Source organism: Rattus norvegicus, chromosome 13, assembly GCF_021556685.1.
Source record: "Rattus norvegicus strain SHRSP/BbbUtx chromosome 13, alternate assembly SHRSP_T2T, whole genome shotgun sequence".
Classification (NCBI taxonomy): Eukaryota; Metazoa; Chordata; class Mammalia; order Rodentia; family Muridae; genus Rattus; species Rattus norvegicus.
The window spans coordinates 50872951-50899515 of NC_141546.1; the positions used below are offsets into that span (position 1 = coordinate 50872951).

The window sequence follows — 26565 nt, forward strand, 5'->3', positions numbered from 1 at the left end:
GTTGTTCAAGACGAACGATAGACTGTAATATCGCTTTTCAAATGACTTGCTTTTGAATATCGTTAAAATCAAGACGAAAGCAAGTGAATACTTGATTCAAGCCCAGCAACATCAATTATGGCTGGCTGTTGAGTTGAAAACACTGTTTGGGGACAGTATTTGGGAACAGTTGGTGGGGAGTTGTGTCCCCCACAACCTCATGGGAAAGGAAACAGGGGGACTTTAGTAGATTTCATTCCTTAGGCTTATGGGGTGGTGCTTTATGCTGCTAAGATGTGGGATCTTTAGGCTGAGATATTACTGGCCATGTGACCAGGGCTTGGAGGGGGGAGGGAGGGAGGGAGGGAGGGAGGGAGGGAGAGAGAGAGAGAGAGAGTGTGTGTGTGTGTGTGTGCGCGCGCGCCCAGGAGGGTATGTGTGGAAAACAGAGGTTGACATGACACTGGGATGTCTTCCTATGGCTTCTTCACTTCCTTGCTTTGTGTGTGGCCTGCTTGCACGTAAGCATGTTTACACGAGTAGGTATTGCAGGTCCAAAGTTGACATTATATGTATTGATTGATCATTCGCCACTTTGTTTATTGAGGCTAGAGTCTCTTTAAGCCTGAAGCTCACTACTTTTCTGTAGTTTCATTTGCCAGCTTTCCCAAGGGATTCCCTCTCTCTTCTCCTTCCCTTGATTAACTGGCAGCCATCACACCTCCCTGGCTTTTACATGGGTCCTGGTGCCCTATCCACTAAGCATATCCCCACATTCATATTACTTCTATTTGGAAACATGACCCACCAGTAAAGTTGGATCTCACCTCTTTGGCAAGGCTGGTGAGCCAGCAGGCTCCAGGGGTCTGTTCAATCTCTCTTCTCCAGTCCAGAGTCTGGGCCCATGCTGCTATGCCTGGCTTTTTTTTTTTTTTTTCTTATTGGATATTTTCTATATTACATTTCAAATGTTATCCCCTTTCCCAGTTTCCCCTCTGGAAACCTCCTATCCCATTGCTCCTCCCCCTGCTTCTATGAGGGTGCTGCCCCCCCCCACTCCCTCCTGCTTCCGGCCCTGACATTCCCCTATACTGAGGCATCAAGTCCTCACAGGACCAGGGGCCTCTCCTTCCATTGATGTCTGATAGGGCCATCCTCTGCTACAAATGTGGCTGGAGCCATGGGTCCCTCCATGTATACTCTTTGGTTTGGCTAGTGGTTTAGTACCTGGGAGCTCTGGAGGGTCTGGTTGGTTGATATTGTTCTTCTTATGGGGTTGCAAGCCCCTTCAGCTCCTTCAGTCCTTTCCCCAACTTCTCCACTGGGGACTCCATTCTCAGTCCAATGGTTGGCTGCAAGCATCCTCATCTGTATTTGTCAGGCTCTGGCAGAGCCCCTCAGGAGACCACTGTATCAGGCTCCTGTCTGCATGCACTTCTTGGCATCAGCAGTAGTGTCTGGGTTTGGTGAGTGTATATGGGATGGATCCCCAGGTGGGGCAGTCTCTGCTCCTTACTTTGTCTCCGTATTTCCTCCTGTGAGTGTTTTGTGTCCCCTTCAAAGAAGGACTGAAGCATCTACACTTTAGTCTTCCTCCTTCTTGAGCTTCATGTGGTCTGCATGCCTGGCTTTTAAGTAGGTGCTGGAAGTTCCAACTCATGTTCAAAAAGTGTTGTCTTGACTACACTCATCTTCTTAGTCTTGTGTGACTTTGTGTAAGCCTTGTTCTTTCTGGAAAGTGCAGCAGGCCCCAAGAGAGAGGAAGTGGGCTGTGGGGAGAAAAGGAAAGATTGCTATCTCTGGACATCAGGACCAGGGCTAGAACCACTGCCGTCTTTACTCCCCATGGTAGGATGGCGAATTCAGTACTTTCCTGTGCTCAAGAAGAGTACATGTCTACAACTGTGCCAGCAAAGACATCAAGGAGAATTAGCAGCCCAGGAACACCCAAGATGGCAGCTGACTTGATGACACTGAGCCTTTACCGTCTCCAGCCACTCCATGAGACCGTAGCAGCCCTGGGGGTATTAATAGATTACAAGTGATGAGTGTGCCACGGTGGTGACAAACCTTCTGCCGCTCTCTTTCTCCACACACCCGATTGAAGTTGAGGAAAGACCTTTGCCAGTGATGCCACAGGCCCCCCTCCTCAAAACTCCACCCCCCCCCCAGAAATACCTCTTGAGAAATACCTAATGGAGAGAGAAAAGAGGGCACAGACCTTTATTTTGTTCTCAGAGTCCAGGAGCAAACAGATTATTTACAGGGAGTGTTTCCTCATTACAAAATAAGCAGGCTTCGGGATTCCCCATTCCCGGGCACTTGTGTTCGAATACAAATACGTGTTAAATAGTATATCCCCCGTTTCCTTTCAGTCTCCTTTTCTTAAGGCTTCAGAACGCACCCGCTCTTTTGCCGGTTCCCTCTGGTATCCCTGCATCTGTGATGAGGCTTTGTCCCATATCAGACTATATTTGGGGACGTTTTCTGCAGAGCTGGGAAAACAGGAAATTGCCATCTCTGTGGACTGTGAATCAAAGCGGAGACGGAAAACCCCTTCTGGGGACGCTCGCCACGGGACCGACCATCAGGGCTCCTACCGCACCTGGTGAGAGTGCGCGTGGGCGATGTCTCCGGGCGGCTTCAGGAGAGCTGGCATACATATGTGTGTGAGCATAGGCATGCTTTAATATGCACCCGGGGAGTGCATTGTTGGGTATTTCCATTGTTGGGAGACTGATGCGGAATGATCTTACCTAGATCAAGATGGCTACCACTCCTGTGCCTCTACGTGATGTAATCTTATGAGACTACCACTGTGTATTGTCTGAAATGTGGCCATTTGACTATAATTTGGTATCAGCTTCAAACATGATGTCACAGGGTTTCCAGAGCCAGGTAGCACAGTGACAGTGTTTCCCAACAGAAGCAGAAATGTACATCTTGCTCCTCTTCTCCCCCACCACCCTCGGCATGTGAACTTCTTGTTTGTTTAGGCACTGTAACTGCCCCTCCCCAGCCTCTATTACTCTTTTTTTTTCTTTTCTTTTTATTAGATGTATTTCTTTACTTACATTTCAAATGTTATTCCCTTTCCTGGTTTCCTGTCCATAAGCCCCCATCCCCTCCCCAGCCCCCATATGGGTATTTCCCCCATCCATCCCCCTTACTGCCTGCCCCCCCCCCATATTCCCCTGTACTGGTGGTCCAACCTCGGCAGGACCAAGGGCTTCCCCTTCCCCTGGTGCTCCAACAAGGCTATTCTCTGCTACATATGCAGTTGGAGCCCTGGGTCAGTCCATGTATAGTCTTTGGGTAGTAGTTTAGTCCCTGGAAGCTCTGGTTGGTTGGCATTGTTGTTCATATGGGGTTGCAAGTTCCTTCAGCTCTTTCAGTCCTTCCTCTGATTCCCCCCAAGGGGGTTCTGTTCTCAGTTTAGTGGTTTGCTGCTAGCATTGACCTCTGTTTTGGTTGTGCTCTGGATGTGTCTCTCAGGAGAGATCTATACCCGGTCCCTTTCAGCATGCACTTTTTAGCTTCATCCATCTTACCTAGTTTTGGTGGCTGTATATATATGGGCCACATGTGGGGCACCAAATTCCTCCATGCTTGAGCTCAGCCTGTTGTCTGTTCCCAGCCCTCCTCCTCCTCCTCCTCCTCCTCTGATCTCTTTTCACTTCTGTCCTTCACACCTCACCTCTCAGCAGCTGTTATCCAGGCATTTCTGCCTGTGGAAGCAGCACCCACATTTAAAATACTCCCCCTTCTGTGAAATCCTTTGAGACACAAACCTGGCAGGACAAGGTTCTGCATTCCTGCGTTTGAGCCAAGCAGCTCCTGTCCTGTATTGCCTTTCCACTGAAGTGCACACGGCAGCATAGCATGCACACCTCTGATCTCGGCACTTGGGAGGTCTAGGCGGCCATATTGCTTTGAGTTAGAGGCCAGTTTGGTCTATATAGAAAGTTCCAGAATAGCCGATGCTATATAGTAAGACCCTGTCTCATTCTCCTGCTCTCCCCGCTCCAAACAACAACCACAAACGAAAAGCCAAAGCCAAGGCATCAAAAGGTAAATTAGACACAACAGGTGTGTAGAGTAAAAATACAAGGAAGGGGTGCGTGTAGTGAAACAGATGGTGTGCGCACTTCCCACGAACGCATCGAACATGTGACTGTAGTAATGTTTCCTGGCCTTTGCTTCTGGAACGTCGCAGCTGAGGTCAAGAAAGGGGAGACTCTTCCCAAGTGTCAGGTGATGAAACGAAAAACGTGAGGTAGAAGTCACCTCTGCCATGTATTGTTTTCTGTTGTTCTGGGGTAACACAAGACGAAGGGTGTGCCTCACTGCTAGAAGTGTGGGCTTCCTGTTCTGATGAAGTCAGTTTGCCTCCGCCTCCTGGCCCTGTCACTTACCAACCATGTGACCTTTACTGTTGAAGGCGTAGCCCTGCCCCCACACCAGATCTGAGTTCTCACTGCACCTGGCGAGAGTAACCATAGGTGGTGTTTCTGGGTGGTTTCAGGAGAGTGTACACATATGCATCCGCACAAGCATACATGTGTACGTAGGCATACTTTATATATACCTGGGGAATGTGTTGTTTGGTCTGTGCTGTGAATAGAATTGCATTAATCTTGGAGGGCTGTGAGCATTAAGAAGGCAACAGAATGAAACAAGGGCCCAGTTATTGCTAGCCATCCCTTTTGTTCCTGAGTGGCACCAGGTATGGATGAGCTAGGTAGGCACCAGCTCTGTGTTGAGCTGCTTGTGGAGGGCTGGGTCACCTCCAGACCCACCCCCAACTGGATAAGCCACTTCAAGGCTTCTCTGAGAAATGGAGTGAACATTGATTGAGCACCACACAGGAAGCCTGGCAGGAGTCCAGGCCACACAATGGCCACAGAGATATCTGATTCGCAACCTAAGACCACAATGTGGGAGCTGAGAGGAAATAAAGCCTGCTGTGACAAGACCAGGAAGTGCAGCATGCGCGTCCACACTTATCTATAGAAGCTCCTTCCCGCTCTGTCTCATTGTCGTCCTAACTGATTACCGGGTGGGGGCAACTTTGGAATAGAAACTTTTAAACAGGCAGTACTTTGATAATTGCCAGTGCCAGGGGGTTGGGGACAGCGATGACACAGTAGCCTGCATTCTTGTCATAAGTGTGGTTCCACATCTGTGTGTCCCCCAGTATTCATGCATAGGGGACATTCTCAAGTGATCCTGTGGCAAAATAAACAGGCAAACCACTGATATGGTAGTGTCATCAGGACTCATGTTTGGAGAAAAGGTGGCCGTTTCCTATCGAGACGGCACATAAACTAAGGCTCTTGCCTCTGAATTCTCATTGAGTAAGACCCAAAGACAACCTTGTGAGTTGTTCTCAAAGCTCTGGGCACACTCCTGTTTGTATTTTATCTCGTAGCTTTGGGGATTGAACCCAAGTGTTCTGCCACGGACTTAGAACCCCCTTGCGATACTGTTTCAGTAGCTGTGGTTAGCAGCCCGCTCACTGAGGATTTTTTTGTTGAGAAAAGGTTTTATTTTGTTGTTTTTTTTTTTGTTTTGTTTTGTTTTTGGTTTTCTTTGTTCTTGCTTCCGTTTTGATGGCATGAACCTAAAAAAACCTGTCTTCCACTGTTGCTTCTTTTCATCCCAAACATAAACTTTCAGTTAAGGGAGAGACAGCAGCTTTTTGGGGTGGTGTGTGCTTTTCAGGAAGCTCTGCCTAGTTAGTACGTCCAGTCCCTCTGCAGACAGAGCCCTGGTCTGCTAACACCTAGTAACTGCAGGGCTCGGGAAATTTATGGGGCAAACGTTAGTGGCCTGCTTCCTAAGAACTGAGGGTGGTGAAACACACATATAATTCCAGCACTCAGGAGGCAGGAGGGTCGTTTGCAGCCAAGTTAGAGGAACATAGGAAGTGAAAAGGATAGCCTGGGCTATGAGGTTAGTATGTCATAAAATACACAAGATCGTTGTGAGGATCAGATCATACTTATATATTACAATAAAGCACAAAGGGGCTGGAAAGATTGTTCAGAGATTAAGGGCATATACTGCGTTCAGAGAGGACCTGAGTTTGGTTTTCAGGACCCACATCAAGATGGCTCACTACTACCTGTAACTCCATATTCTGGCCTCCACAGGTACCTTGCATTTAAACATTCATGTGTGTGTTCCTCTAAATGCACACAGGGTAGTCTTTAAAATGAAAATAAATCTTAAGAAAAAAAAGTCTTAAGCTGTAGAGAAAACATACTAAAATAAACTCAGCTACCCAAGGCTGGCCAGAGGATGGTGTCAGGTGGTCAAGGGACAACTTCCTTGTTGTTCCTTGTTGTTGCTTCTCATTGTCTGTCCCGTTGGATTGTTGTCCACAGTGGCACCCAGCCAGGGAACGAAGCTCTTCTCTCCTGCAGAAGATGCTGCCCCTCGCTTTCACTCACTCCATTGCTACAGCTCTGCCTTACTCACATGGGCACTGCGGAGAACGTGTGAGAGTGAATTCTTCAGGACGCCGGACATTGAGGGGAGAGAAAGGGAGTTTTGGTGGACAAGGACACCAAACACAGCCATACACCACACACAGCACCCTGCTTTAAAATGAGATGTTACTTCATTGTTTATCCTCAGCATATATTCACGCATTTTCTGCACTAGATCACCACCTGGAACGCGTTAGATGGACTCGACCATTGCTTTTTAATTAAGAGGTCCAAGTCAAGTTAGGGGACTGCCTTTCCTTCACAGATGTTTTCAGGGATCAGGTGGGCTTCAGTAGCCCAGGATAGGAGCTATGAGGAAGGGGTGGGAAAGCAACTACCATGATCTCACTGACCATGGGCATGTATGTGCTTCATGTGTGTATGAGATGGTGCATTCATGCATGCGTGTGTGTGTGTGTGTGTGTGTGGTGCATGTATTCATGCATGCGTGTGTGTATGTGTGTTGTGATGCATGCATGTGTTTGTGCATGGTTATACGAGAGGGTACACTCATACATGCTTGTGTGTATATGGTACATGTATGCATGTGTGTGTGAGGGGAGAGGATTTATGCACGTGTGTGTAGAACAGATATTGATGGGGTATTTTTATCGTTTTCCATCTTATCATATGAGACTGGGTCTCTTTACTGAACTTGAAGCTCATAGGTGCAGCTGGATAAGTTCTCTGGCCAGCCTTACCTATCCCTATATTCACCCCACCAATGCTGGGGTTATAGGTGCACATGAGCATGCCCCACTTTTATGTTGGTCTTGGGTATCCAACTCAGTTCTTCGTGCCATCTCTCCAGTTTAACCAGGAGACATTTTTGATCCCCTCAGATGAAGGTGAGGACCATAGGCATGGGTAACCCAGCAGAAGGTAGAGAAGTATGTTTGGTTTGCTCTGTGCATCTGCTTACAGTGCTGGGGATCCAACTCAGGGCATCGTGTATCTCAGCAAGCACTCCATCATTGCGCGCCATCTCTGACTCCAGGGAGAAGAGTTTTGGAAGCCTAAAGCTTTTCAGAAAGTTGACACATTCTCTGTTTCAGAATGTTAACTGTGGCCTATTTATAAGGATGAATCAGCCTGACATGTCTCGTAGGCTGTGATTTCTCTCCTTCGTCATAAACACTGAAGTGAACTTCGTGAATGCATGAGCTGGTTCTTGACTCTGAGTGTAAGACCACTCTAGCAGAACTTGAAAGGCACAGGCAGATTGTCCCTGGGGGTTGGAGTAAGCTATTTTTCTGGTCCTGTTAAAATTGGGCCTTGTCAGGTATAGAGGGTCAAGTGGTGGCCAGCCACCCTAGGCAGAGTCACACCTGAAGCACTTGTCCAGTCTGGCCTTGAGAGGACAAGTTTCTGGGAGGTCCTGGCCTTTGGTACAGGCGGCCTAAGCTTTGGATCAATTTGACTGTTAGGTTTTTGAGTTTTTGGTTTGTTGTTGTTTGTTTGTTTATTTATTTATTTATTTATTTATTTATTTATTTATTTATTTATTTTAATCTTTGCATTGTGATATAGTCTCTTTTATAGATGTACCTATCCTACACCAACAGGTTTCTACTCTCTGAGGCCACACCGTATAATTCGAATCCCTTCCATACCTGTTTCTTCAGAAGGTAGCCTATTTTGTATAAGTAGAACATCATGTTTACTGTCTACTTTCTTGGACTAATGTTGTGCTGGCACCTGATGGTTAGTTTTAACACAACCTGAAATCACTTGGGTAGAGTCCCATTGGGAAATCTTCTAAGGGAGGTTGGCTGGCGAGCATGTGTGTGACAGATAACATGACTGCCTCAGTTGAAAGCCTGGTCTGAAAACGAGCTGCAATATTCCCTGGGTTTGGACCCTGGACTAAGCGATGTGACCAGCTGCTTCAAGTCTTTGCGATGTTGACCTCCCGGCAGTGATGGCTTCTCCCATTCGCTGCTTCTTATTAGAGCATTTTAACACAGTCACAGGAATAGAACTAGCACACGCCCAAGACTGTGCCTCCTACATTGAAATATTCTTTCTAGGAGGAAGGGAAGAGGGAGGCTTGGAGCTTAGGAACCTTCCTGGCTGAAGGTTCAGAAAAATGACAAACTTTTGTCCCTAGTAGAGTTAGGTGGGAGGTGGGGCCTGACTACAAGTTAGCCAGGGGATGCTAGGACAGACCTTTGAGAGTGCGTGGCCTCACAAAGTGGGCTAGACTTTCGAGCTATGTAGATACCTATGAGCTACCTGTATGCCAGCAAGCTCGATGGCTTGCCAGTAGACTGAGGCAGAATTGTTTCTTTGGTCTGTGTTTGCTTATGTCTTCCCAGGGAAAGGCATAGAGCAGTTAATAACATGAGTGCATTGCCCCTGAAAGACTATGAAATACACTTGTGACACTAGGTTTGGGGTATTTGAGCATCTTGGTTGGGCACTAGGCACTAGGGCATCCCAGGTTGAACTCCAGCAAGATGCTCATGGACCAAGTCAAGGCAAACGAAGACTACTGAGTTAAGACTGAATGTCTCCTGAAAATCTATGGGCTGAAATCTCAGCCCTCAGAGCGATGGGGATTTCAAGAGGTAGAGCTCCCCACGATCTGTTTTGCTTCTTGGCCACGAGGTGAACAGTTTTGCCTCATCAAGTGCTGCTTGCTTTGAGGGCATCATCTCCCCACAGGTGGTAAACAGTGGGGCTAGAACCTATGGAAGTCTGAGCCACCATTTTGCAAAGAAACACCATAGATAACGCATACCCAACGCACACATGCCCCCCTCCCGTTGGCTCTTGTTAATTATCACTGGTGTTTTAAGTTTTAGAAAGCTAGGCCAAGGGTTAGTAGTAGTCTATGGGTCTACTGCAGTCCAATGTAGTCTATGGGTCATGGAGCTTAATTCCTTTGTGGAAATTATAGGGAGGATCTGATCACCATCTGCACTGAACTGAAGGCTTAGAACTTACTGAATCACTGCACTTGCCTTCTCCATAGTTGTTTTTATTTGTTTTTGGTGAGTGCAGGGGTCAGATGTGGGGGAATAACCAAAATGACACTAGGACACTTTTCACAGAGGAGTGAGCCTCAGGTGAGTCGCACAGGATGGAGACAGAGCTCTGTGTCTTGTGGAGTTCATCTGCAATGGGGACCAGCAGGTAAAGAAGGAGACGCAGGAAAGAACAGCTGCGGTTCTCTGTGGCAGGGGCTGACCCGGGCTGGGAAGACTAGCTCGGGAGGCAGGGAGTGGCCAAGTCAGGAAAAGTGGGACTGTGAAAGGCAGCCTGGTTTCTGGTTGAGCTAAGGCTAGAAACCCTGAAGGGACTCCCAGGAAACCAGGCCCCTGTCACTAGCCACAGCCCTCCATACATTTGTGGCTATCAGTCACGTAAGGGCAATGCCCCAAGCCCCTCCACAGGTAGAGGAAGTGACCACACATCTCGTAGGCTCAAGACAGATCTCCAGTTTAATGAGGTGCCCAGACATTCCTCCCTGCAAAAGGTGTTTAATATCAGGCCCACCCTGAGAAATGGGGTACGGTTTTACTCATCTACCTTACGCCATGACAATAAATGTCTTGAAACCATGGGCTGCCTCTTTTCATTGGGATCTGCTGTGGGGAGCCATGAAGGCCTTGGCCTATAGAGCTTCCGTCTAATCTCTGTAGAAGGCCTCTCTGTGCCACAGCTGACACCATGCCAAACCAAGCCAAGCCTGTAGCCCACCACTGCAGCCGGACCCCACGGGACCAGCTGGAGCTCCCCTCTTTTTCCCTTTCAGCCCCTAGGTCCATCCTGCAGGCCCCTACTCTGTTCTTAGCCTTCGCACAGCATCCAGTGGCGAGTGGGTGTCTGGGAGCCTGAGACTGCCCAGGCCTCCTTGCAGGCGGGCTCCAGCTATGTCCTGTGCTGCAGACTGTGCTTCCCTATCCCCGGAGCGAGGTCCTGGGACTGCCCTATGGCCTGACACCTGCCTGAAAACAGTGTAGAGTAAGCATGGTCAAACTTCCTGCATCCTGTCTCCTTGAGCGGCCATGCCCTATGGCAGAGTGGACACGGGCCCCTCCATAATCCTCAAAAGAAAGGCCTTGGGAAGGTTGTGTGGGAGTGAACCAACCAATTGGTCTGGCTGCTGTATGGAGTGAGGTTGGGAATAGACAGACTAATGCCAGGAGTCCAGTCAGTAATCTACCCCATATATCAGGCAAGAAATGCCAAGGGGGCTGATCTAAAGTGTCTGGGAGGCCAGACGTCTGCTTTGAGAGAAGCAGGAAAAGGACTCGGTGGGTTTTAGATCCTGAGGCCTTGTGGGAAGAAGGGTCACAGAAGAAGAGCAGAGGACTGTGGGTGGCAAACCTGGAAGGGCTTCAGCTCCTAGTGCAGAAGTTCGGGGACACCCTAGGTGGCCATAGCTACTTGAGCTTGGCTACACCCTCAGAAGGGGTGCCCCAGAGCATAGAGTATGGGGAATGGCACTGGATCACACAAGAGTGGTCGTCTTCTCAGGTTGATGAGCCAGGACAACTGTCTGTGCCTTGTTTGGTGACACTCCTTGGCCATTTTCAGCTAACAGGGACCTAGCGAGAATCTGAAATCTGACCTGCAGGACGTAGCAGAGAGCTTGGCCCCAGGAGTGACAGAAGCTCCTGCGGCAGCCTTAGATCTGAGGAATGGAGCAGGGAGAACCCAGTTCTCTGCATCCTACTGGGTTCTTGGTAGTTCAGCCTCAAACCCAGCGGTTGGTCTAATAATAGCGACCGCCCCCCCCCCCCCGCACCCCCACCCCCACCACTTTTCCCTCTTTTTTTCCTTAGCAACAAACACATGCAAAGCTCTTCTCCAAAAGAAAAAAAAAAAAAGCCTAACCCATCACCCCTCACCACGTTATTAATTTCCAACTTAACATAAAACAAGTGCTCATGCGAAACAGTTAAACTCCTTCAAGAATATTTATTTTGAGTAACTAAACTATACACTTCCTGTTTGGCGCTTAGGAAAATTGGTCTGTATTATTCCAGGGAAATGTCAAGACCACTAAGTGTTGTAGCTTTCTGACCTGTGCGCTGCTGAACAAAGCTTCCACATGGTCCTCATAAACACACACATCAGAGATGGCTTCAAACTGAACGTCAAACTTAGTTAAAGGCACAAACCCCCTCAAAGTTACTTCGAATATCCAGCGGAACAACCCAGTGCACATCGGCGTGAGTCATTCTCCCCTCTCTGGGTGCCTCAGGGTACAGTGGGTTTAGCAACTCAGTATGTGTTATTCTAAGAATGGAAGTCGGGCTCCTTCGGCTCTGTCAGAATGACCTTTGCCAGCTGCCAGTAGACTCTGGAGAAACTCTTCCTGCTTTTTTTTTTTTTTAAATGTATATTATCACTTGAAAAAAAACATTAAAAACAACCTCAGAGTTCTCACCTAAGCTGACCTGGGTGATAAGTTAGGCACGCATAATAATAAGGGCTGTGTAAGTCATAGTTCAATTAAACATGAATACAGTATATTTTGTGGCGTGCCAAGAAACGATTTACGCAGTTTGGTTTTTTCTGGGGGTGCGGGGAGTTGTCAGGGTAGGTGAGATTTGTAGAGCACTGTTTAGGTGCTTAAAATCTCAGTTCCACAATGCGTATGTATACGCCAACATGTAGATACATCCAATGGATAACTTTGCAGGATCCTATCTATGTCAGACATTGTCTAGTAGAGGTCTGCGGCATCTCGCTTGTCTTAGCCTGTGGAGGACGAGAGGAGGACACAGTGGAAGGGGTTGGCTGATCTTCAATGTTTTTTTTTTTTTTTTCTTTTTTTTTTTCGGGGCTGGGGACCGAACCCAGGGCCTTGCGCTCGCTAGGCAAGCGCTCTACCGCTGAACTAAATCCCCAACCCCGATCTTCAATGTTTTATAATCATAATTTAAGTATTTTGTGACTCACCATACTTCGTAGTCCTTTATTCCTGAAGTGTTTTTTTGTAGCCGTTCCAGTTGCTTTGGATGTCTCCTAAAGCTGGGTAGTACTGAACTAGGCTAATTTCTCTAGCATTTTTTTAGGCATTTTATTTTTAGGGTTAAACTCCAGAGCGTAAAGGTTTTCGTGTGTTCTGTAGGTAACGAATGTTAAGAGATGAGTACGCCTGCATGTTTGCATGTGAAGGCCTGAGGTCGTCATTTTCCACTTCCTGAACCTAGTTTAGCTAGTATCCTGCAAATCCTACGTCCACCTCTCTAGCTGGTATTAGATAGGATGCCTCATCCACATAGCTTTTACTAGGTTCTGGACATTTGGACCGTGGTTCTCACATTTGTACCAGTACTTGACCATCCAGACATGCCCCTAACACCTGGTTCTGAGTTCTTGGCACATGTGTGTAGTTGGCTGTGGACTGCCCAATTCTCTCTAGAGTCTTCCTTTAAGAGACAGAATGGCAAAAGCAGTCAGTGTACCCCTTGGGTCAAACCACCTCCCTGAATTGGGTATAATATAATGCAGAAGTCCTGGCTTGCTTAGCATGCAGGAAAGCCATGAATTCTAGCATCACTAACTGCAAATACAACCCCCCTTGCCCCCCAGCTCCAGTCCTCCTCTGATAAATACATTGGTTGCTTCAAAGGGCTTTAAAATTAAACTGCTCCGAGGACCTCAATTGGTTTTATGAGACAGGGTTTCTTTGTGTAACCCTGGCTGTCCTGGAACTTTTACTCTGTAGACCAGGCTAGCCTCAAAACTCACAGAGATCCACCTGCCTCTGCCTCCCAAATGCTGAGATTAAAGGTGTGTGCCACTACTGCCTGGTTTGAGGACCTGAAATAAAATAAAAGGTACTTTAGGACAATGTTTGGTAGAAAAAAAGATTTGAGAATTCTGGGCCAACTGCTTTCATTAAATGGCATAAAATGCCTTATTTTGTATTGGAACTATGATATAAAAATTGAATATTCTGCACTGTTTGCTGACATCTGGAGCCTTAGATGGAAGGTCAAGAGAGGGTCAAGAGAGGGAACGAAACATGTATTATTGTGAAATTATTTGGATTCCTAGCTATGTTAATTAGTTGATGCTTCCATATGCAACACGAGGACAACATAAAGACTCCAAAACGTTACCAGGTGGACATATCAATATTTATTGAAATACTGGAAAAAAATCCACTTTCATTGAGAAATTCATGGCAAGAACCGACATGACAATGTGTATATTTCACTGATACAGTAAGAAGACGTCAACAAGGTACCAACTCTACACTCTGAAGACTGCATGGATTCAAGTCCAAGGCAGCTGCGGAAGAGCCACCATCCAAAGACTCAAGACATCACAGACTGTCTCTTCACAGAGACCAACTACGGGAAACCCAGCTCAGTTGAAGACCTTTCCCTCTTGAGTCTGCCTTTATTAGGAACCCTAGAAATCAATAAAGCAGTTGGCTAAGTTACAAACTGGGCTACCAACTGACATCCGATAACTGCAGGGCACCACCTACACTCCTGCTCAAGCTGCTTCTGTCCTTGGTATGGATGTGACTGTTGCCTGTTTCTCTAACCATTCTCAGGGTGAAAGCTACTCGGTGAACGACAAACCAGTATTTGACAACTTTTAGGTTTAATGTTGGGTAGGGGAGCACTAGATATGTAAAATAGGGAAACATGGATTTTTTGTCTTCAATGTCAAAACCCTCCAAACAGCCATCCTTCTAGTCACATTGACACCCAAGATAGAGCTCTCCCATTAGCCACTGGCATCTGCACCTTCTCCGTGTGCCTTTAACCAACTTGGGTTTTTCAGTGGGAGGAACAGCCATATCTCTGTCTGGTTTAATGCTTTGGATCTGAGCTTTCATTAATGACTTTCCTCCTCCTTAGAGTAACGAGGATAACACTGAGAGTCAATCCCAACACAGCTAGTGTGAGTCCCTCCCGTGGGTGGATATTACAGGCGATTCATAAATGTAATAAAATAATCTTTTTTTAAAAAACACACTGAAGTAATAAACTAATATCTTTGGTATACAACTTACAATGTTTGGAAAGGAAAACCAGGCAAGACTCTTTTTATTGTTAAAATGTCTTAAAAACAAGAAAAAGCTATTAAGTCACATGATTTACAATGGATATTAAATAAGATACAGAAAGATTATGGGAATTTCAGGACATGTGATCAAATGGATGGTTTTAATCATTAAGACCCTTCTATACCCCTGAACTATGTTTCACTAACTTGAAGACATGCTATAGTAAACACATATATTTGGTTTCTTTAGTCTTGGCTCTATCTTATACAAAGGGGAACCCAAGGAACAATAAATTAACATTGTAATTGTCTATAGTTGAAACTATTATGATATACAATATAAATAAAACTATTCCAAAGCCAGAAACAAAGGGACTGGGAGATTTTTTTTTTTAATACAGTTTCTACAAGTGATTGTGCTGCTGGTAATCTTAACAAATTATAGAGGAAATGAGAGTCCCATTCTTGATTTTAGTGTCTCACGACATACAATAATTAAACTGTTAAAAATAATTAAAGAAACGACTGCTTCTACTATCTTGTATTATCAAGAGTCCCTCCCCCCAGCTCCTCCCAGGACCTAAAGAATGTAAACACTATATTTTGACTTTAAAGTATTAATACTTTATTTTCAACAAAACGTTGATCCACATCTGCACAGTTCCCTTTCAGGACCAGGAAGTAAGGCAAGGTTTCCATGCCTGTGGCATCGCATGCTAATACTGACAGCACTGTTTGGAGACTTTGTTTGCTATCTCTGCCCTCCAGTATTTTGTTCTATAGCAGACTTTGGTCTATGACTATGAGAGGCCAGTATCTTCCACTTCCCCTTTGTAGGAGGACTGGCTTTCCTGTCTTCCCAGGCCATACGCTTTTGCATCCCCAGTTTAGGGGATGCTCAAGTTACAACTGGGATGAACCTTGCTTGAGTCAATCATCTTTGCAGCCCAACCATTCTTTCATTTGGCAATGCTCAAACTGCTTTGACTTTCCAGCTACTTAGACTGTGACTATTTGACATCCAGCAAAAGATGTCTAGTGGTTTATTTTTGAGTGAACTACAAACCTTGATGACTAAACAGATGGATGTATACTAACATAAGCCTCTTGGCCAAAAATTTTTATGAAACCATGCCAAAGCCACATTTCAACAACAACAGCAGAAACAAGATCTAACTTGCTTGTTGGGAGTATTGGCTTAGATTTGTTTGATTTCCCTTAATATTAAGTAATGTTTATATAGAAGAGGGATACTGCCTGTTTTTTTTTTTTAATTACAAACACACGACAAAACAAACTTCAGAACATATTTAAAACGGCAAGCTGACATATTTATATATTGTTCTTATTAGCTGTTGGCAGGTCTAAGACACAGACATTCAGAAATCATGGTTTAGTGGAGCTACTACTGGGTGTGGCTGAATACAAGTCCTTAACATAGCTTCAGGGCTCACAGGTCAGAAGGCATAGGGCCTTCTGGGGGGATGGAGGGGCTGCCGGGGCTCAGCCCATGTATTCTTGAGTTGTTCAGCTTCACCATGGAGTAATTCTGGACAAGTCCAATTAATAACACAGATCAATTGCTGAATTTCTTAATAGAAGATTAGTTTAAATATACAAGGATTGTTTCGTCCATTTTCATTCTGCTGTGGTATTGGTCTCCACCTGTAAGTTCAATCCATCCCATTATGAATCCTTTGGGGATATGCAGCCTTTGATTCACAGTTTACAGTACAAATACCCTGATATATCATTTATTTGCTATTCATTATTATGCTTTCAAAATTCAGTGTCTTTAAACCAAGTTTGTAATTAGCATTGCTTGGAGCAGTTCAGAGCATTGTTTGTCTTCCTTCCTCCTCCTCCTCTTCTTCTCCCTCCAGTCTCTGTCCCTAGAGCAAGGGTCTAGGGGTGGGAACTTAGGCTCTTTTGGCGTGCAGCATTTCAATGAGAAGGTTATTGTAGGGCACATCCCCATTCACGTGCTTGTAGTACAGGTAGTCTTCTGCCTGTTTGCTGATTGCCCGGATTTCTGGTAGTCGAAGAAGCAGTTGTCCAAATTTCTCAGTTTGTTGTGGGTAGTTGCAAAGTGTGTAGTCCAGCAGGGCAGCATTGACCTGCTCTTGGACGCCTTCCACCAGCTGGAAGTTCTCAAGATTCTTGACATCTGCATTAAAAAAAACAAAGGACAAGATTTCATTTTGGTGTATTTTTCTTTTTCTATTTCTGTTTACTAAAGCAATGTTCAGTGCACAGGGGTTCAGTGCACAATATTCCTCTTGATATAAAGTATATTTTCTATGTTGAATATTCAGTAGGCCCCATTCTACCAAGCTTCCAGGAAAAAGGATCGCAAAAAAGCCTTTGCAAGACTGTCTTGTTGAAATTCTGCATATACTTCAAATCAATTAGACACCAATGGATTTTGAGCAAGGTCAACTCTTCTTATATCTTACAAAAGGAAAGGCTTGAGGATTCTTAAAGTAGAGGGATCATAATATATTGCCAGCAAATGAGTCCCTAGAGAAAGACCTATCTTAAACCAGTATATTACACAATTCATATAATTCTGTATTAATTTTTCTGACCCAAGGTGAAATCTGTGTCCAGGGTGTGATGTAGTTAATTCTAATAAAAAGTGACAGGGTTCTTGTTTCTGTTTGACATTTTCTAAATGATTCTGAAAGCCTTTGACTTGTCTAGCCTATGCTAATGAACCATCTGGTACACTCCAGTGACTGCCAAGTGAAGATTCGCCACTGGAAACTATCTCAAATATATATCTCGGTGACTAATGATCTTTATCAAATGGAAAGCCGTGTCCTCTAGGCAGAGGAGAAGCCAGGGCGCCTGCTGCCCTTTAACCTCGCTGTGCTTTCATACATCTGACTCTTTTTTTTCTCCTGGTCCTGGGTCACAGGCATGAAGAAGCTGGACACGGGCAATTCATCCTGCCTAACTCCCAGCATCCAATTTTAAGACATCTGCCCTTGAGGTCCTTCGACATATTGGATAAGAAAGAGAGACACAGTGTCACAAAAGTCAGATGCTCGGGCAAACCCACGCAGATGACAGCAAGGGAAAGATGGGGCTTTACTTCCGGAGTTTATTTATGTTCGTCATGTAACTTTTATTTAGAGTGTGTATAGAAGCTGCTGGAAAAAAAATACACAGATGTGTTTATAGATATTCCTGCTTAGAGAGTACACAAAGCCACCTTCATCCTTTGGCTTTTCTGACAAAAATGAACAAGACTCTGAAGTGAACCAAATACCATAAGATTAGTGAAGGGTTAAATGTCCTAGATGAAAAGCAACTGTTGCCATAGTAACTCATACCCAATAGTTTAGGCACTGTTACATTAGCCTGTGTCATACCTGCCTGTGCTCCTCTTGCCTGTCTCTCAGGGAGTCTACAATAAGGTCCCTTACATGTGCTGCTGAAATGCTTTCAGGGGGGTTGAATGTTTACGCTTGTACTAAGCAGCGTCTATTAACAAGTCTCTGGTCGGGATTCAAACCAATGAGGAGGAAGTGGTAAGAAGTAAATACATCAACTGAGAGAGAGAAAGTCTTAGTTCAGAGTGAGAGAGATAGACGGGGCTGGGTGTGTGTGTGTGTGTGTGTGTGTGTGTGTGTGTGTGTGTGTGTGTGTGTTCAAAAGTACGTGGTTGTTTACTGAGTGGGACAGATGGTCCCATGCTACATAGAAGCACTGTACCCTTTGTGGGTACACTTTACACACATAGCAGTTTGCAGTTTCCATCATATGTGAAATATTTTTAAAGTGGGCTTAAAAGACTTATAAAACAGTTACCAATGTCCATGATCTAGTATTCGGCTTGGTTCAAAATTACCAAACGTAAATGAGCAGGAAGACTTTCAGTAGGTGAAGCCTGGTGGTTCATGCCTTTAATCCCACACTCAGGAGGCAAAGGCAGGCGGATCTCTAAGTTAGAGGCCAGCCTTGTCTACAGTGTGAATCCCACACATGCAGGACTGACTACACAGAGAAACCCTGTCTCAAAAACAGAACCAACCCACCCCCCCGCCCAATATATACATATGAAGTGGGATAAAGTCACATGACAGTGACAGATGTGCTGAGGAAGAAAAGCTGACAGCAAAGACTACTAAGGAGGATGTAGGGATTTGAACAATATGAAATAGAAGAGTAGACTTTTGGAAAAGTTGTTTCAAAAACAATTACAAAGCAGATTATCCGTATACTATTCTAAACTGAACAGATTTAAAACACTGGTCCACATGGGTAGTCTTTGAAAAGTTCAAAACGTTTCGCATTATTTTGGCCAAATATACATTCTCCCTTCAATCATCAGGGTAGAATTCATATGACTAAATTACCCCCTAAGCTGCTGGAATAAATGTAGCATTAAGTATATAATACAGTGTATGCTGTTAACTGTCCCAAAGACAGCATCTCAGTCAAGGCTGGTGGCAAAGCTCCTTAAACTATAAGATTGGGGGAGTCGGAGGGAGACAAACTGAGGAGAGCCAGGTATGGTGGCCCACGTGATCATCTCGCTACCCCAGAAACAGGCCTGTGAGTCCTATTCAGGCCTGCGGGACATGGGAAGCATGCGAGGGGAAGAGAAAAGAAGGCCGCGATGATTGGCTGGCTCTTGTTTGTTCGGTCGTTGCGCTCTTGCCTGCATGGAGCACCCTCCCTCCATCTATTATAGGAAACTGTCCGTTTCCCTATAGACCCGTTTCCCTACAGAGACTTCAAGCTTCTGCAGAGAGGACCACACATTAGTCAAGGCACCCTCAGAAGATACACTGATTACTGTTCTTTTCCACTGTTGGTGAATTTTCACAAGACTGATTGACTGTAATCATGAAATGTCCCCTTTTATGATCCTGCGAACCAATATGCTTTTTCAATTAGAAATTCAAAATTTTTTGAAAAATTTTACACATACACAATAGATTTTTTTTTTAAAACTGCATAGTGTTTCCCTTATCAAATCTCACTGTGGTTTGGTTTTGTGGTCCAAATAGAGACTTGCTTTTCACGTTTTACCCATGAGGGCTTCCCTTCCCTGGTCGGTGTGGCACGCATGAGAAGCATGGCTGCAGTCTCATGGGAGTTGTAATGGTTCCCTCAGGTCCTATGTCTCATGGATTTCTGGGCCTGAAAGATAAACCTTGTTTTTTTTTGTTTTTGTTTTTGTTTTTCCAACCAATCTAAATGGTCCAGAGACGAGCTAACGAGGACTAAAAAGGAACAGAAAGGTAATGCCAAAATATAGGTAAAATAACACCTCTCTCCAGGAAACCTGGGATTTCCTGTGATGTATTCTGACATCAACCACTGAGTTAGTTTTTACACAAGTTCCTGTCTTTTCACAAACATTTAAAAATGCCATCAATTTAAATGGACAAGTACCCAGACTTGCAGTACGGATCGCCCAGAACACACTGGTGTGAAACATCTGGATTGCACATCAAACCACAGCTGGAGGAAAAGAATGACCCAGGCCAGAACCCCCCCACCCCCAGCTCAATGGCGTTTTACACCTGACCTCAAGCACCTTGCATTTGGCAGTCTGCACTCATTTGGAATTTACATAGCCTTCATCCTCACACAATTGGAAAACAAAAACAAAAAGGAAACACTAGTTATTACGAATTCTGCGGTAGAGACTGTGTGTAAACAGACAGAGGCCTTCCCCCAAACCTTTCTTACAGCCTTTAAAATTTGATGATTGCAAGAGCATTTTGCGTTCCCTCTAAGTATCAATGTCTCCTCAGTAAGACTTTATTCACTCGGGGACTAATTACCAACTTTCTCTGTGTAGCGCATTATGATAAGCTCACAGTGGGGCGCTCAGATTTTTTTTCCAGCCTTATTGAGAAGTAAACCCTTAGGCTTTCTTGAATACATTACTGCACTGACTTCTGTCACTGGCAGGATTCTGCCCTCTCTGAAGATGAACCCTTGGCCTCCCTGGTCACTGTCACAGGAGGGCCAGCGACCTTGCTGTTGCATTCACGTTCAAATATGGGTCTTTCACTGAGCCAGGGGTCTGGCGGGGGAACAGGACTAGGTATCTTTTCCTGAGATACACCCGGTCTTTTAGAGAAAACTGAGGGAAAGAGGGGAAAGAGGGATGGCTTTTCCTTGAAGCTTGGAGAGGGATAACAGGCTATAATATATAGGTATTGTCATGGGCTTTGTCTGAAGAAGGGCTTTTTCTTTTTATGGGAGGGAAAAGAACTTTCTGTAAGAAAGTTTTAAAAGTATTTTAAGGGGATACATTTGAATAATTTGTATAAATAATTCCATAATAACTTTTGGAGGTTGGTCAGGAAACTTATATGAACAAAATTCAGTGATAAAAGTAGGGTTGGGGAGGGAAGAGGTAGGGAGAGGAGAGGAGTTGAATCTTTGGTGCAGTTGCCTAAAATCAAACTCTGTTCTGGGTTTCCAATAAACCCTGAGACTCAAGATTTCAAATTCATCCCTATAACCCCTCTACCATGAAATTATAATATGCATATTAAGCCGAGAGCCACTTTCACCCACTAGAACAATTCAATGTCTTTAGTAAATTAGTAACAAGAATCATAACCCTTTGGAGGGGCTGCTCTTAAAACCATGTCCACCAGTGGTTTGCGACACCTTAGGGGTTGAATAACTGTTTCACAGGAGATGCTTAAGGCCATCAAAAAACAGATAAAATTTACATTCTGAATCATAGCAGTAGCAAAATTACAGTTAAGAAGTAGCAAAGAGAATGCATTCATGGTTTGACTCACCACAACACGAGGAACCATATTAAAAGGGTCACAGCATCAGGAAGGCTGAGAATGACCGGTACACAAACTGCTTGAACTATTTACATTTGGAGAAACACAGGCTCTTACAACTGTTGACCTTTCTCTGCAAAACATCCCAGCAACTCTTCCTATGGTGCTTTGCCCATGTACAGTGGCACTGTTAGGAGGTGTGGCCTTATTGTAGGAAGTGCAGCCTTGTTAGAGGAAGTGTGTCAGTGTCAGGGTGGGTTTTTAGGCTCCTAAGCTCAAGTTCTGCCCAGTATGCAAGGAGAGAGTCAGTCTTCCTGCAGCTCGATCAAGTTGTTGAACTCTCAGCTCCTCTAGCACCATGTCTGCTTGAACGCTTGATGATAACGGACTGAACCTCTGAACATGTAAGCCAGCCTTAATGAAACGTTGTCCTTACAAGAGTTGCCTTGGTCATGGTGTCTTTTCACAACAATGGGAACCCTAACTGAGACACTTCCCTTTCCAAACACATGATGCGTGAATTTAACTCATTCAGAAGAACCTGAGCCAGATACTGAAGATACAGGAACAGCAGTTCCTGTTGTAAGTGGCTCATTGAATGTGATACAGAGGAGCAGTGGGACCTTACAGCCACTCTGGATGGGCTACGTCAAGGTTTTTTTGGTAGAGGTAAGGCCTAAAGAATTTTTGAATGATGGGACACAAGCCCAGGTTCTCTGGAAGATCCAGTCAGTGCTCTCAACTACTGAGCCCTCTCTCTAGCCCACTTGTTTTAAAAGGCGAGTAGAGAAGGTGAGTGGAGAACTAAGCAATAGATGGATGGAATGCCAGGCACATAGAGTCCCGTAGACAAAACCTCTGAACAGGACAGAAGGAGGCCATCCTCGGAATAACACTCGCCTGACCATTTCCCCTTAGGCGTTTGTTTTACGGTCAGTCTTCAGGGAAAAGGGGAGATTTTGGGGGTCTCCTCAATGACAAGAGAGGTTTTCAGACCATTTGATCACATGGTCCAATTTGAGATCAACAAAACCAATGACAACAGTGCTCTAATGCAATCTTCCTAACGAGCCCCAGTAACAAGTTACTCAGCTCCCCAGAGCCAGCTTTTCCGTGTACAAACCACGAATAGCTTCCACATTTCAAGGGGTCCTTTAAAAGTCGAACAGTCCTTTTCAAGTCAGTGTTGCTTCTACTGTTCAGATCCCACATGGAGGCCGAGCTTCCAGAAACACCTGGAAAGTGGGTGTGGTCTTCTTCAGCCTCAACCAACCTGGCCCCTTCCCCTGTGATTGTCTTCTCAGGAGCAAACATTAGAATCTCTGATGTTTCACTTTCCAAAATTAAAGTAAGGCAGAAGTACTTACAGCTTCCATTTTTCAATAAAAAAAAAAAAAAAAATCTCAAGAGGGTAGAAATGGCTCACTGGTTAAGAGCACTGGTGGCTCTTCCAGAGGTCCTGAGCTCAATTCCCAGCACTCACATGGCAGCTCGAAACTATCTTGGGATCTGATGTCCCTTTTCTTGTGTGTATGGAGCAATGCACGCAGACAGAGCACCTATGTACTTTTGATCACTCAAAGGAAACATTGACAGATCTTAGAAGTTTCAGATGGCAACTTTCATCCACCCTTTCCACATTTTTTTAGGTCAGAGCCCCACTGGATACAAACACACAGGGCTCAAGGAACATGGATATATATGGAGAATGTCCCTTGCATCCGTGTCTTAACTTCCGACAATCTTATACAAAAAGTACACTAGAAAGTACACGGGGTGGCTCAGTTAGCTACAGGGCCTGTTGCCTGTGGTGAGAAATGGCTCACCTATGAGAATACCTGGTCCCCAGTTGGTGGCGCTGTTGGGGATGTTGGCGGAAGTACATCAATGGGGGTGGGCTTTGAAGTTTATGAACCTATTCTCTTTTTTTCCTTTTTTTTCTTTTCTCTTTTTTTTTCCAGAGCTGGGGACCAAACCCAGGGCCTTGCGCTTAAGCGCTCTACCACTGAGCCAAATCCCCAACCCTTTATGAACCTATCCTATCCTATCCTATCCTATCCTATCCTATCCTATCCTATCCTATCCTATCCTATCCTATCCTATCCTATCCTATCCTATCCTATCCTATCCTATCCTATCCTATCCTATCCTATCCTATCCTATCCTATCCTATCCTATCCTATTCTATTCTATTCTATTCCCCCTCCTCTTTTTGGTCAGGGGTTAGCTGCCGCTGTCCTTCCACACTGGATTCACTGTAGGTTTTGTTTCACATAGAATTGTTCCCTAACAGCAAGCAAGCAACAGACCCCAACTCCACTGTGGACTGTGCTGTGTGGGGAAACAGAGTCAATCAGGAGTCTTGCTGGGTGCTCTGTCTGAGTGCAGTTTCTGTCTTCCACGTGGGACGTTCTACTTTACCATGCTTAGAGTCATCACTGGCTCTGTCGACGCCCATGCTGGAGACTGCCAAATAAACTTGGCTTCGGGCATAGTTATGTCCTCCCCACCCAGATCCTAGGGAGCGTCTTAAGTTCCTAGCGTTTACAACTCAGCCCAGTCTCCCCTGTTCTAAACCTGTATTGTGCTGGACTCACAGAAATCCATCCAATTACAGGTGTCTGGCTTGACTACAAGTCTGAGATGGAAAGAATTCACACCACCAAGTCCTCCTGTTGGTTCTGCTTCCTAATTATGTCTCCAATCTATCCTTTGCTCTGTCACGGCCCTAACGTGCCTTTATTGCTTCGGCAACCCCTTTAACTACTCTCAATTCTTCCAATGCTGCCTGCCTCCAGTCCATTTTCTTCAGGACAGTCAGAAGGATGGCTTTAAATGGGAATCTGATTGTGCGCTCGAAATTCTCTGATGGCTTGCCACTGCCCTTGGGCTACCGATTAAAGACATTTACCTCTCCAGTCTGATCTCACCCCTCTTACCAACTGTTTTCAGACGGGCCTGGGCCTGTGCTGGCCCCACTAACAGACCTTCATTCCTTCACCTTCGTTCGGGTAACTGGTCTTGATCCCCAGGCTCGGAGCAGACACCGCTGTCCATGACTGACTCCGTGACATCCCATTTGCCCATTAGGTGTTCCATGGTCATTTGTGTGTTAGTTACAGGACAGCAACACGAGAGGCTCCAGCCTAAGATGATGTCTCTGGGTCTCTGCCTTTGTCAAGTTAAACAATATGCCTGTATATTTATTTCATACACACTGGCCTGTGCTATCCCCTTGCTTGTGTTGCGTTAAGCTTTATTCTGCGTTCGATCTACTAGTCCTTGGCTCATTCTTGCCTTTGCTGCTAGACACGTTCTCTTGGGAGGAGGCAGCCTTCGGCCTCCCTCATATTTCTTATTTCATACACAGCACCGTCCCATACACAGCGCTGTATTATTTTACTTGATAACTTCTATTAGCTCCCAAGAAGATGAAATTAAAAAAAAAATCACTGGGATGGGAATTTACTGAGCACCCTTTTTGCAAGACAGCAGTGCCAACTACTGCTTTGTCAAACTCAAAAGTAATTTAGGGTCTAGAACACAGCTCCTATAGTTTATCTCTAGAGAAAGGACAGCCTGATTAAAAATTGTAGAAATTAAGCTATATGAAAAGAGGAAAAGAACATTTGTTTTAATGTGTGAAGTGAATGTGAACATCTTCTAGAACAACTATTTTGGGCTTATTGGGGATACCTTATCAGGTGACACAGATCATTTAAAAATATGAGATAGGGTCCTATCAATATAGTCTAGGCTGATCTGGAATTCATAATCCTCAGGCTCGGCATCCACACTATGTGCCTAATTATAAACCTAGTTATGTACCTAGAAACATTTTAACTTCCAAAATCCTCAGGGACCAAAACCACAGAAGAAAGCTGAGACATGGTGCTGTAATTTAAGGCCAGCAAACACACTCCATGGAGTGTTGTTGGCTTGTGCAGGTCAGGTGACAGGGACAACAGCTACCTACACATTCGTGGACAGGATGAGGTCCCTGGAAGGGAACTGACTGTTTTGAACCAAGAAACAGAGTTTAAAGGAGGCATTATTACTTCATGTCTTTCGGTGTCCTTAAACTTCAAAGAAAACTGTGTTGTGAAACAGACTTAACGATGTTTGATAAAATGGCAGGGCACACGTGAGCATCAGAAATGTAGCTGCCATGTCTGGTCTTGGGAGTCACAATCCCTGTATCCTTTCATGGAAAACATCTGTCCCTCCAGAGTAGGAGACAGCCACAGTCACAGCCCTACCACACCTCCATTCTTACAGTCACATCCTGAAACAGTTTTGAGCTATGCATTTGCTTTGATTTCCATTCAGGAACTTCGGTGGCTTTTTGCAAAGTTTTCTTCTTCTCTAGAATAAGATATGAGGTTCGGTTTGTTCAGGTGGCGAGTCAGGACTATGAATAAACCAAGGCGATCATATGAAAGAGAATTAAACAGGCAGATCCAAGTGGGGATATATTAAGCCAAATTTAAGCTCCAGTTGGGGAGTTTAGCCTGTACTAGATGTCGGGTTTGCCTCGGGATAAATTCAGCTTCCTAGCTAATCGAATGAGGAAAACTGCCTCAGGTATGATGAAATTTACAAGAGAGCGCTGTTGAACAGTTCTTGTTAAAAAAATATTAGCTTAAAGGCATTCTTATCGTCTTTGGGATGAAGACCGTATTTGCATTTAATTATCTGACTTCAAACTTTTATGAACCTGGATCAAATATTAGGTTAGCCAATTAAAATATTATTTTGGCTGCATGCGGCTATCAGCCCAATTCTGTTCAACTTGCTAGCTTTGGTAGTACTTTGCAAACAGCATCAACTTTCAGAGATTATGTCTAGGAAAGGAAGGAGGAAAGGCAACATTTGAGAGCATAGCATGCACTGAGCAGACAAGGGTGCTACGCTGAGAGTAAGTAGGTGATTTTTAACATTTCTCTATATTATAACGAGTCTGGGAGACAAAAGATGGAGTCTTCTAGATTCTTCTACCCATTCAATCAATACTCCTTCATAATTCAGCATTCTACAGAAATCCCTTCCTTTGAAACACAAGTCTGTCTACAGGATGCTCTACAATTTGGGTTGCCAGAGCTGCTTATTGTCTCTGCCACCCACACAAGGCTGCTCAAAGCCTGATCGGGCAGTGGTTCCTCTCGGAGGGCAGGGTGGGAGACCATGTCAGACAGAACGTGTGCAAGGATGATGGGAAGGGAGGAAGAAACCACAGGAAAAAGAGGCTCCCAAGAGTCCCAGATTACTTGTTTTAAAGGTCCTTTAAAAGGGCAATGAGGAAAGACCGCATACCACATTATGCAAACCATTGT

The 26565-nt window shown here is 45.0% G+C and overlaps 1 protein-coding gene and 1 long non-coding RNA gene across 4 annotated transcripts in view; one reads left to right on the forward strand and one right to left on the reverse strand.

Annotated features, from left to right (window-relative positions):
• Positions 1-26565, forward strand: part of LOC102547822 (uncharacterized) — a 92465-nt gene that overhangs the window by 50036 nt on the left and 15864 nt on the right. The gene's annotated exons all lie outside the window — the stretch shown is intronic.
• The window catches only part of Nr5a2 (nuclear receptor subfamily 5, group A, member 2), a 119870-nt gene continuing 106859 nt past the window's right edge, over positions 13555-26565 (reverse strand). For 2 of the 3 annotated variants that reach the window (XM_087581543.1, XM_087581544.1), the window contains exon 8: positions 13555-16626. In XM_087581543.1, coding sequence (XP_087437669.1) covers positions 16379-16626 — 248 coding nt within the window. In that variant the 3' untranslated portion in view covers positions 13555-16378. 3 annotated transcript variants of the gene reach the window in all.